Source organism: Dreissena polymorpha, chromosome 7 (genome assembly GCF_020536995.1).
Source record: "Dreissena polymorpha isolate Duluth1 chromosome 7, UMN_Dpol_1.0, whole genome shotgun sequence".
Classification (NCBI taxonomy): Eukaryota; Metazoa; Mollusca; class Bivalvia; order Myida; family Dreissenidae; genus Dreissena; species Dreissena polymorpha.
In genome coordinates, this window is record NC_068361.1 from 46119370 (window position 1) to 46133119 (window position 13750).

General features: G+C 40.6%; 1 protein-coding gene across 3 annotated transcripts in view; it reads left to right on the forward strand.

The window, feature by feature from the left end:
* The first annotated feature begins 3183 nt into the window (after positions 1-3183).
* LOC127838411 (F-box/LRR-repeat protein 18-like) overlaps positions 3184-13750 on the forward strand; it is a 67636-nt gene continuing 57069 nt past the window's right edge. For 2 of the 3 annotated variants that reach the window (XM_052366143.1, XM_052366145.1), the window contains exons 1-3: positions 3190-3429; positions 6752-7682; positions 13494-13629. In XM_052366143.1, coding sequence (XP_052222103.1) covers positions 3278-3429; positions 6752-7682; positions 13494-13629 — 1219 coding nt within the window. In that variant the 5' untranslated portion in view covers positions 3190-3277. Of the gene's footprint in view, positions 3430-6751; positions 7683-13493; positions 13630-13750 lie in introns of all 3 variants that reach the window. The other variant, XM_052366144.1, reaches the window with a different exon arrangement.

A 13750-nucleotide genomic window follows, 5' to 3' on the forward strand; every position in this document is an offset into this window, starting at 1 on the left:
ATTAATAATTTGTATGCTTCATATTTTACACGTTTTTCTTATCAAAATAATTAGTTTTTTTATCTTATTTAAAGTTCTGGTTTGAACAATTCCTTGCTTTTGGAATTCATATTGATTTATAACTCTTACATGAATTATTAACATTTTATGACAATATCTCAATATGAACTTTAATGTATCGCCAATTTTCATTTTGTCTCAAAGTCCTTGGACGAAAACACTCTTGTGTCTATGTTTCATGATACAAAAACACAATTTTATTAATAAATCGAATAATTGTATTAACAAAATTACTACCTGCGTTGTATAATGTATTTTGAATTTGTTATGAGAAAAATAATATAGATGTTTTTAATTTACATATTTTACCTAAATCTTAATTTATGAATAATTACACGTGAAACAAACATGTGTAGTCATTGTTTGAGAATGTACATTCAACACAATTAAAAAAATGTTTAATCAAAACTGTTTAGTAATTTTCGTATGATCAATTCTATTCCCCGTTTAGATGCTTTGATATGGAGATATTTAAGCCATATTCCTTATAAGAATTGTAATCTGCGGTAGTCAGCAAGTTCAAAATTGCATACGTTAAGGAATAATCATGCTTTTAGTTTTATTAAAGTTAAAGCATCGATATGCTATGTCTAAAAAAACAAAAAAAGTATTCATTAATAATTAAAAAGAAAACACTATATTTTCTAAACAAAGATATCCCTGTTTGCTATGACGACAGTTTAAAAGTGTTTCCTTTTCACGCATTCAAATGGAAATAAAAAGAATTATTGCCTATATGTTTGTAAATTTATTTCACACATATTCCTTCACAACATAGTGCATGCTTTTCTTTCACACTTATTTTGTTCTTCAATTTATATATCACGATAAGCATGTACTGTTAAATGGACAATAAAATTGTGTTTTTTATTCTATAATACCCGTGTGTTTGTATATTTATATTTTTTAACATAGAGAAATATGTGAGTGCGTATGTCTACGAACATTGAAAACTACTTCTCCGTACTGAATCGGCATTTTCATGGAATTTTCGTTAATTACCAATGCATTGTTTAAAATAACATTTAAACATTCATTCAACAATCACGGAAATTGAAATTTCATACAGATTTATGTGAGTTAACCCGAGATTTCTCCCGCATTTTATGACCGTCTTGCGGCTCTTAATGCCCATATATCAATAATTGGCAGGTTCGCAGCGAACATTACCAGGGTAGCCTGAACAGGTTTATTTATATTGCATAAGGACTGGCAATGTATGTTTCACAAAAGTAATAGATTATTTTAATCGCAATGAATGTATATTTTAGCATCGGTCTGTAAATATAAAATAAAGATAATAATTTGAGGTTTTCTGTGACCACGCTTTATTACTTTGACATTATACAATAGCAAATTATGTGGTTTTAATTCCATGGCAAATTATTGTAACGCCACGTGTAAGTAAATGGGCCAAACATAAAAGCAATGAGCAAGTATACATTGTCACGTCTAGATACTGGTATATATTTGATTGTCCAATTCATTGTGTTTGTACCATAAAAACATAACAATTATAAAGTTGGTATTTTCGATTCATTAAAAAGTTTCGTAACCTGCACCACGTACTTAGCCGATAAATAACTCTAAACAATCATGTATTTATAATTCCCAATTGATGTATAAACCAAAAAAGCTGTTTTTATCTGATATATATATATATATATATATATATATATATATATATATATATATATATATATATGTGTGTGTGTGTGTGTATGTGTTTAAATTGCTATCTGTCGGCGGGGCTTTTGGGTGTGTGGCTGCCGACCAGCTCGTGCCTTGACGGTAAAGTATTATTGACAGGTGGTAATGGGTTCTTCTATTTGGGTACCAGCTCTCTAATCGCATCTCCAAACAATGTAGATAAATATCATAGATACTTTATTACACATCAAATCATGCTTTTAAACATCGATGCATAAATACTGAGTGCAATGATTAAAACATATAAACATATACACACATACATTACACATTATACAGGTCAACAAGTACATATAATACAGGTGCATTGATGTTTCAGGATAGATACAAAAGCATAATTAACGAATAATAGCTTATAGAATAAACTTATCAGACAAGATTTGAACAATCACATGATACAATCAAAGACAAAACATAATGAAAAGCACTAACATGAAACAATGTAGATAAATATCATAGATAATTTATTACATATCAAATCATGTCTGTATACATCAAGATGTAACATAAATGAAAAACAACAACCCGATTATAATTCATGAGCGATAATAATTATATACAAATGCACCATACGACATATCCATCTAATATATAACAAAAATCCACGTTTATAGTCATGCGACGTGAACATTAATTTGTTACAAATGAGCTTTTATAACGGTTGTTATATTATCATTATCTTAACGTCATTAAATTCCATTCAATACTGTTCGAGGCATTATCCAAACAAGAAGCAGGGCGATAGGATTAATATATGTATTCATTTTGGAGCAAATAGTCCAAAATATAACACAAGCCTACGTTCATTAAACAACTCTTATTTTTCAAACGCTTTAGATAATTTTATGTGTCAATATATGATTCAGGGCTATTTGTAAAATAAAAAAAAATCTATAGCTTTATACAGTTTATATATAAGATAAACATTCTTTTTGGGAAAATAATAATTTATAAACAATAAAGATATATGCATAGATTTACGCTTATACATCAATTTAACAAGACTTTATTTAAAACAAAGTACATTCAATAGACATATTATGCGAAATAAAGTATGTGCTTATCGGAAGATAAATACCATAAAATATATAGAATTTATATATTAATTATACAAATACCGGCTTTACTGGTGCAATTTTGGTATTGGTGTTGTGTAGCCTAACAGCGGTGCTCTGACTTGGCGTTCATATCCGCGAATATGAATTGAGAGTTACTGAAATTAAAAATGCCAAAAAAAACGCTTTTAAATTATTTCGATCGTAACATAACACATAAGCGACGTGTATTTTTGTCGCAGAATGATTTTCATACAATTTTTTGTGGGAAAATCCATCTAATAAGCCGTTATTTGTTCATATCCGTACTTTCCATTCATATCCGCGGATATGAGTCATATACGTATTTTAGTCATACCCTTTCAAAAGTAAGAAAATCTGTGAATAACTAAGTATCTTCAGGTGGATTCATTTAGGTTTGGATTGTTCCAGCGACCATCTGCTTCAACAAAATGGAGGCAGTTGGAGACAAATGTTGGTTTGATTATATTTCTGATGATGTCCTTCTTCACATTCTGTGTTTCGTGCCACGAAAGTTTTGGGTTGATCTTACCAAAGTGTGCTCCAGGTTTAAGATGGTGTGTCACGACAAGGACATATTCAGGTACATTCAGTTTTTGAACATGAATACTGAACTGAGTGTAGTGGTGTTATTGCAATTATTCAACTTCAAGCTACTTCTTCTTGAATGCTCTTAGCTTCTTGGCTTTTAGGAGTACATACATGTACAGCTCAGCGTTCTTCTTGATAAAATGAAAATCAATGTAAAAAAATATGTCTCACGTATGTCTATTAAATCGAGTTAGATCAAGCAAATACATCAATATCAAATAGCGAGTAATTTGTGGAGAAATACTCCAAACAAAAAACTTTACACAAAACCCCTTTAATATCAAACCCAAAGCTTTGAATTTACAATTCGTTCTTTCTTATTACAGACTATGTAACAGAGGTTCCGGATAAAGTGTATTGCAATTGGTTGATTATACACAAGATATATCTTGTGGAGGATTCCGGAGATAATAAAGTTTTTTTTTCATTCAAAACACTGCGATTTTTCCCAGACCCATTCCCAAAATGGTGAAAAAAGCACCGCTGTGTCTGTGTGACCGTGCATGTGTGACCGTGCATGTGTGACCATGCATGTGTGACTGTGCCTGTCTGACAGTGCCTGTGTGACCATGCCTGTGTGATGGTGTGAGGTTATTGTGTGTCTTGCCTCTGTGCCTGGTTGTTTGAACATGCATGTGTGACCATGTTTGTTTGATCTTGGTTGTTTGACCATGCCTGTGTGAACATGCCTGTGTGAAGCTGGTTGTGTGACAGTGGTTGTGTGACCGTGCCTGTGTGACCATGCCTGTGTGGCCTGAGTGACTGTGGTTGTGTGACTGTGCCTGTGTGACTGTGCCTGTTACTGTGGTTGTGTGACTGTGGTTGTGTGACCGTGCCTGTTACTGTGGTTGTGTGACCTTGCCTGTGTGACCGTGGTTGTGTGACTGGGCCTGTGTGACTGTGCATGTGTGACTTTGCCTGTGTGACCATGCATGTATGACCTTGACTGTGCCAGTGTGACCGTGCCTGTGTGACCATGACTGTGTGACCATGACTGTGTGACCATGACTGTGCCTGTGTGACCACGCCTGTGTGACTGTGGCTATGTGACTGTGGTTGTGTGACCGTGCCTGTGTGACTGTGCCGCCCTGTGTAACCGTGCCTGTGTAACTATGCCTGTGTGACTGTGGTTGTGTGACTGTGCCTGTGTGATTGTGGTTGAGTGACTGTGCCTGTGACTGTGGTTGTGTGCCTGTGGTTGTGTGTGAATGTGCCTGTGGAACCGTGCCTGTGTGACCATGCCTGTGTGACCATGCCTGTGTGACCATGGTTGTCTGACCAACCATGCCAGTGTGTGCCTGTGTGACCGTGGTTGAGTGACTGTGTCTGTGTTACAATACCTGTGTGACCATGCCTGTGTGACTGTTAAAGATAAATAAATGTTTCGAACAACAGTCTACAGAAGCCTCATTAGCTCAGTTGGTAGAGCACCGGTCTGTAGAAGCTTCACTGCTCAGTTGGTAGAGCACACACATCCACTTACAAGCACAGTCACACAGGCATGGTCACACAGGCATGGTCACACATGCATGGTCAAACAACCACAGTCACACAAGCATGGTCAAGCAACCACGGTCATATAGGCATGGTCAAACAACCGCGGTCACAACAATCACACAGGCACAGTCAAACAACTACGGTCAAACAACCACAGTCACATAGGCACAGTCAAACAAGTACAGTCACACAGGCATGGTTGCACACACAACCACGGTCACACAGGCATGGTCACTCAGGCACAAACTCACAGGCAAGGTCAAACAACCACAATCACACAGGCACGGTCATACAGGCATGGTCAAACAACCACAGTCTCACAGGCACAGTCACACAGGCACAGGCATGGTCACACATGGTCACACAGTCACACAACCTCAGTCACACTGGCACAGTCACACAGGCAGTCACACAGGCACGGTCCCACAGGCACAGTCACAAATGGTCACAGTCTCACAGGCACGGTCACAGTCACACAGTAATGGTCACACAACCATGGTCACACAGTTACAGTCACAAAGACATGGTCACACAGGCACAGTCACACAGGCACAGTCACACAGTCAAGGTCACACAACCATGGTCACCCAGGCATGGTCACACAGGCACAGTCACACAGGCACCGTCACACTGGCACAGTCACACAACCACAGTCACATAGGCACAGTCACACAGGCACAGTCACACAACCATGGGCACACAGGCACAGTCACACAGGCACAGTCACACAAGCACAGTCACCCAACCACGGTTACACAACCAAGGTCACACTAGCACAGTCACAGTCTCACAACCACGTTTACACAGTCATGATCACACAGTCACACAGGCATAGGCAGGCATGGTCAAACAACAACCACAAAGGATTATGTTTAATGTCAATCAAAGAGGAGTTGCTGTGCAGATTTTAATGAACCTTCACAGGTTAAACATATTAATTTAAGCTCGATTTTATAGAAATACTTATTTGAAACGCTCTTGAGTCCGTTTCCTGTGACTAGAACCAATACTTTGTGTTTATGGGATCTAAAGAACGCCCCCACAGTGTGACCTCCCAATCGCTAGGCACTGTTGCATATGAAGGGCACCTTTTTTACTAATACTGATACGCATTCTTTTTAAGTTAAAATATTTTTTTTCATCTGCGAAATCATTACAAAACAGTAATAGTCTTATTGATGGAAACAATCTCTTTAATTCAACCTTGTTAATAGTTAATAGGCGGAGGGATATTATTTTGGCAATTTAATTAACTTAAAGCCATGTGCTAGTGGTACACACAACTAATCATTATTTTGTGTTCACTTGCTGATTATTCACTTTTGGAACAAAATTGACGCTATTTGCATCAATTTCGTTCCAAAAGTGAATAATCCTTTTGACTTTTTGTGAAGACAATTTGGAATTTAGTAATTTTTCCTTTATTTTGAAAGTGTTTTCTACTGGTACTCCGTAAAGAAGGAAAACATTGCTGCATGGGTAATCTGATTTGAAATAAAGAATTCTTAAGTGAATATCTTCAACAAATAATTTTAAAACTCATCTCTGAAACCACAGGTCCCAGAGCTTAGATATTTGGTATGATATATCAGATAGAGGTTCTGTACAAGTTTGTTAAAATCATGCCCCTGTGGTCAAACCTGTTAAGGTTCCAGTTGTCACTTGTTTAATGCACAGGTAGAATCTGCTTCTTATAAACAGCAAGGGTTGGGGATTTATGTTACATGTACATGACCCTGGAGCAGAGGTTGGTGTCTGTTATGTGTTTCAGGTACACTGACCTGGAAGTATAGGCTAGTGTTTGTTCTGTGTTACAGGTACACTGATCTGCAAAACTGTGTGGGGTTGACAGAGAACAGGCTCAAGGAGTACCTGGGCGCTGGCAGGGACCTCATTGAAGTGCTCAACCTCAACCACTGCTACTGGTTCACCTCAACTTGTCTTCTGAACAGTCTCTTAAAGTGCCAGAAAGTACAACATTTGTTTCTGTTAGATTGTAAACTGACAATTAACGCTCTTGCAAAAGTTGTGTGCTCATTGGAATGTCTCAAAACCCTTGTGATTTCTGTTGCAAGCTTATTGGAGTTTTCATCTGAGATTAACCTAAACCAAACATTCCAACAATCACTCAAGCATATTGAGCATTTTGGTATTCATACACGAGAGGACATTACCACTACTGCGCCTAGATGTCAACAAGTGAGCAGTCAGAAGACAATATTTGAATACTGTCCCAATATGGAAACATTTTGCATGATAGTTTCTCCTGGAATGAACCATAAAGAGAACAGGCATTTTATTCATCCACTAATCAAAACGGAAAAACTCAGAAATTTGAAAAACTTGTCCATAAATTCAACAGCTTACGCCACTACCCGTCTGTATTACTTTGCAATTCTGACAAAGTCATTAGCTCAAGCTGGTAAGCAGTTCATGAGTCTCTCACTGTCTGTCCTGGACAAGGGTGTCCCAATACTTTGCCACAACTTGGAATCTAAAACTTTCAACAATTTAATTAACACATTGAAGGAATCATGCATGACCTTGCAAAGTCTGGATATGTCTGGAGTGGACTTAGTGAACCTTGATGCATTTTTTGATATGGACAAACCAGCATTGCAGTACTTGAATCTGTCACACACATTGTCAACGATGACTTATATCATGCTTCTCAGAGTCAGCCGGTGTTCCAACCTGGTCTCACTGAACCTGCAGGGCGCCAGCGGCACAAAAACACACTGGGGTCAGGTAGGTAATGGGATCCCATCAACACACAAACACACTGGGATCAGGTGAAGAGTGGATTGCAATCAGCACACAAACACACTGGGATCAGGTGAGAAGTGGGTTACCACAAGTACACAAACACACTGGGAATAGGTCAAATGTGGGTTGCAATCAGCACACAAACACACTGGGATCAGGTGAGAAATGGGTTACCACAAGCACACAAACACACTGGGATCTGTTCATTATTGGGATGTCAACAGCACACAAGTACACTGGGATCTGGTCTGTAGTGGGGAACTATAAGCACACAAACACTGGGATCAGGTCAGCAGTTGGGCACCACCAGCATACAAACACACTGGGATCTTTGTCAGTAGTAGGTTGCCACAAGCTCAGAAACAAACATGAATCAGGTCATAAGTGGGTTGCAATCAGCACAAAAATACACTTGGATCAGTGTCAGTAGGGGGGTACTACAAGCACCCAAACTCACGGGATCAGATCAGAAGTAGGGTGCCACCAGAACACAAACACACCGGGATCAGGTCAGTAGTGGGGTGCCACCAGCACACAAAGTCACTGGGATCTGGTAAGTAGTGTGATGTTACCAACACACAAACACAGTGGGATCTGGTCAGAAGTGGGGTGCCACAAGCACACAAACACTGGGATCAGGTCAGTAGTGGGGTAACACAACCACAAAAAATGGGATCAGGTCAAAAGGGGGTGCAATCAGCACAAAAACACACTGGGATCTGATCAGTTGTGGGGTGCCACCAGCAGACAACCACACTGCCATCAATTCAGTAGTGTGGTACCACAACCACACAAACACTGGGATCAGGTCAGAAGGGGGTGCAATCAGCACAAAAACACACTGGGATAAGGTCAGTAGTGGGTTGTCACTAGCAAACAAACACACTCGGATCAGTTCAGTAGTGGTATCATATGTCACCAGCACACAATCACTTTGGGATCAGGTCAGTAATGGGGTACCACCAGCACACAAACACACTGGGATCTGGTCAGTATTGGGATGTGACCAGCAACAAAACTCACTGGGATCAGGCCAGTAGTGGGGTACTACCAGCACACAAACTCACTGGGATCTGGTCAGAAGTGGTATGTCACCAGCACACAAACACACTGGGATCAGGTCAGTAGTGGGGTACCACCAGCACACAAACTCACTCGGATCTGGTCAGTGGAGCAGTGTTTTTTTTCCACCATTTTGGGACTGGGGCCAGGTCCCTGTGAATTTGGAAAATTTGCAGCGTTTTGACTAAAAGTTGGAAATTAGTGTCGTTGCTGTTTTGCTAAAACAATGCTTCAAATATAGAATAGAAGTGTTTTTCAGTATAATTTTAAATAAGGTTGAACTGATGTGGCTTGATGGGAGATGAGCAAAATGTTGAAATCTCAAAAAAATAAAAATAAATAAAAATTAATATATATTTTTATTAATGAAACTTTCAATTGGGTATTTTTAGGTCCCATTTGGGAACAATATATACTTTTTTCATTTGGGAATGGGGCCGAATACCAGACCTGATTTTTAACGAAAAACCCCCACTGTAGTGGGATGTCACTAGCACACAAACACACTGGGATCGGGTCAGTAGTGGGATGTCACTAGCTCACAAACACACTGGGATCAGGCCAGTAGTGGGGTACCACAAGCACACAAATGCACTGGGATCAGGCCAGTAGTGGGGTACCACAAGCACACAAACACACTGGGATCAGGCATGCAGTGGGGTACTACCAGCACACAAACACACTGGGATCAGGTCAGTAGTGGGGTACCACAAGCACACAATCTCACTGGTGTAACATAATGTAAGTCAGCAAAACAGCATCAATGGTAAATGTAACAGTACACGACTTAAATCAACAAACTGTCAAGGTTGCATAAACAAGCCTTTCATGGTGGACTTTTATTTAATAACAAAACTAAATTTATTGATAAAATGTTAAAATCACTTGTAAAAATCACCAAAGTTTTCATATAATAATATATAAATGATTGGGAAATTGACATTGGTTGTGTAGATAAATTTTGACTTCAAACACGAAGATGGCAGTTTTGATGTAATAATATAATAATATTTATAACAGGATAGTATACATCTGTAGTGTATCGCAGAGTATTATATTTAGTAGCAATGCAGGTTTGTGTCTTTTCTAATAATAGAGAGGGCCATGTTTTATGTAAAAGGGTCCAGCTCGAGTTAAACTAGCATATACATCGGATTCATTTTTATTGTGAATTGCGGGGCTGGCTCGTAATGGTCTGGTAGCCAGCAATATTTTTATTATTGAACTTAAATATTTTACGATCTCAAAATTTACTGAATGTATTTTATTAATTAGAATATTTTTTGGACTTGTTAATAAGTAGAATAAAACATCAATGAACATTTCATCGGACTTGAGCATGAATTGTCATCCCATTGGACTATGTTACAATGGGATCAGGTCAGAAGTAAGTTTCTATCAGAACAAAAGCACACTTGGATCAGGTAAGAAGTGGGTTGCATTCAGCACACAAACACACTGGGATCAGGTCAATAGTCGGGTATCACAAGCACACAAACACACTGGGATCAGGTCAGTAGTGGGGTACCACCAGCACACAAACTCACTTGGATCAGGTCATAAGTGGGTTGCATTCAGTACACAAACACACTGGGATCAGGTCAGTAGTCAGGTATCACAAGCACACAAAATCACTGGGATCAGGTCAGAAGTTGGGTACTACCAGCACACAAACTCACTGGGATCAGGTCAGAAGTAGGGTGCCACCAGCTCAGAAACACTCTGGGATCAGGTCAGTAGTGGGGTGCCACCAGCACACAAAACAATGGGATCAGGTCAGTAGATGGGTACTACCAGCACACAAACTCACTGGGATCTGGTCAGTAGTGGGGTGCCATCAGCACATAAACTCGCTGGGATCTGATCAGAAGTGGGTTTCAATCAGCACACAAAATCACTGGGATCTGGTCATAAGCGGGGTACTACCAGCACACAAAAACACTGGGATCAGGTCAGTAGTGGGGTACTACCAGCACACAAACACACTTGGATCAGGTCAGTAGTGGAGTACTACCAGCACACAAACACACTGGGATCAGTTCAGTAGTGGGGTACTACCAGCACACAAACACACTGGGATCAGGTCAGTAGTGGGGTACTACCAGCACACAAACTCACTGGGATCTGGTCAGTAGTGGGGTGCCACCAGCTCACAAACTCACTGGGATCTAGTCAGTAGTGGGGTGCCACAAGCACACAAACTCACTGGTATCAGGTAAGTAGTGGGGTGCCACCAGCACATTAACTCACTGGGATCAGGTAAGAAGTGGGTTTCAATCAGCACACAAAATCACTGGGATCTGGTCATTAGTGGGGTACTACCAGCACACAAACACTGGGATCAGGTCAGTAGTGGGGTACTACCAGCACACAAACACACTGGGATCAGGTCAGAAGTGAATTGCATTCAGCACACAAACACACTGGGATCAGGTCAGTAGTGGGGTACTACCCGCACACAAACTCACTTGGATCAGGTCAGTAGTAGGGTGCAGCAAGCACACAAACTCTCTGGGATCAGGTCAGTAGTGGGGTACTACCAGCACACAAACTCACTGGGATCATGTCAGTAGGGGGATGCCACCAGCACACAAACTCTCGGATCAGGTCAGTAGTGGGGTACTACCAGCACACAAACACACTGGGATCAGGTCAGTAGTGTGGTACTACCAGCACACAAACTCACTGTGATCAGGTCAGTAGTTGGGTACCACCAGCACACAAACACACTGGGATCAGGTCCATAGTAGGATGCCACCAGCTTAGAAACACACTTGGATCAGGTCAGAGTGGGGTACTACCAGAACACAAACTCACTGGGATCAGGTCAGTAGTTTTGTACTTCCAGCACACAAACACTCGGATCAGGTCAGAAGTGGGTTTCAATCAGCACAAAACACACTGAGATCAGGTCAGTAGTGGGGTACTATTAGCACACAAGCACACTGGGACCAGGTCAGAGTGGGTAACCACAAGTACACAAACACACTGAATCAGGGCAGCAGTAGGTACACCTAGAACATTAACACACTTTTGATCAGGTCAGTAGTGGGATGTCACCAGCAAACAAACACACTGGGATCAGTACAGTAGTGGGATGTCACCTTCACACAAACACACTGGGATCAGGTCAGAAGTGGGGTACCACCAGCACACAAACACACTGAGATCGGTAAGAAGTTGGGTACCACCAGCACACAATTACGGGGATCAGGCAGTAACACTAGCACACACACCTTTGGATCTGGTCAGTAGTGTCTTTCTACCAGCACGCAAACACACTGTCATCACGTCCATAGTGTGGTACCATCAGCTTAAAAAATCACTGGGATCTGGTCAGTAGTGGAGTTCTACCAGCATGCAAATACACTGGGATCTGGTCAGTGGTTGGGTGTCACCAGCACACAAACTCACTGGAATCCGGTATGTAGTGGGGTACCACAAACACACACTGGGATCAGGTCAGTAGTGGGGTACTACTAGCTATCAAACACACTGTGATCAGGTCAGTAGTGGGGTATCAAAAGCACACAAACACACTGGGATCTGGTCAGTAGTTGGGTACTACCAGCACACAAACACACTGGGATCAGTTCTGTAGTGGGGTATCACAAGCACACAAACACAGTGGGATCTGGTCTGTAGTGGGTTGTCAGCAGCATACAAACACACTGGGATAAGGTCAGTAGCGGGATGCCACCAGTATACAAACACACTGGGATCAGGTCTGTAGTGGGTTGCACCAGGACACAAACACACTGGGATCTGGTCTGTAATGTGTTACTACCAGCACACAAACACACTGAGATCTGGTCTGTTATGAGGTACTACCAGCACACAAACACACTGGGGTCTGGTCTGTAATGTGTTACTACCAGCACACAAACGCACTAGGATCAGGTCTGTTATGAGGTACTACCAGCACACAAACGCACTGGGATCAGGTCAGAAGTGGATTGCATTCAGCCCACAAACACTCTGGGATCAGGTCAGTAGTGGGGTACTACCTGCACACAAACTCACTGGGATCTGGTCAGTAGTGGGGTACAACCAGCACACAAACACACTGGGATCTGGTCTGTAATGTGTTACTACCAGCACACAAACAGACTGGGATCAGGTATGTAGTGGGGTACAACCAGCGCACAAACACAATGGGATCTGGTCTGTAATGTGTTACTACCAGCACACAAACACACTTGGATCAGGTCTGTAGTGGGGTACAACCAGCACACAAACACAATTGGATCAGGTTAGTAGTGGGGTACCACAAGCACACAAACACAGTTGGATCTTGTCTGTAGTGGGTTGCCAGCAGCATACAAACACAACGGGATCAGGTTAGTAGTGGGATGCCATCAGCGCACAAAAATACGTAATGCACATCAACCATAATTAGAAAGGGGAAGCCTATGGGGCTTATGAATATTTACTTAAGAAATTTTGCATCAACTGTTTCATGGAATATATTGTAATAGTTCAATGCTATTATATGTTATTTTAATAAAAGAAACATTTTTAAAGTTTTTCATTTTATTCTTCACATAAAAAAATTTCCTTTGTAGACAGTAAGGTCAATTTTTCCCTACCCAATGGCACTGACCCTGTACCAAAAGCTTGAAAAAAATCACTGTCCATTTAATTTAAATATAGCCAAAAATTTTATTGACTCAGTCACTTCCCACAAAATGTTGGTATTGTTGTGATGATTGTGTTTGGTCAATGTTTCAGCATAATCTTCAAGCCTTAGGGAATGTGCTGGAGCAGTGCAAGAACCTGCGACATCTCAACCTGTCTGACTTGCACCTGCACCTTGAGAACTTTCACACCAGTCCTGTGTCTGCTCTCACCAAGTACAACATCACAGGTACAAGTTCAATGCTCTACATTGCAGTAGTTCATAACTGGTACAGGTACAATAATTATGTAGTATTCCTTTATAACCCATAGGCATCTAATTCTCAATTGTTCCTCATTGACCCATCCTA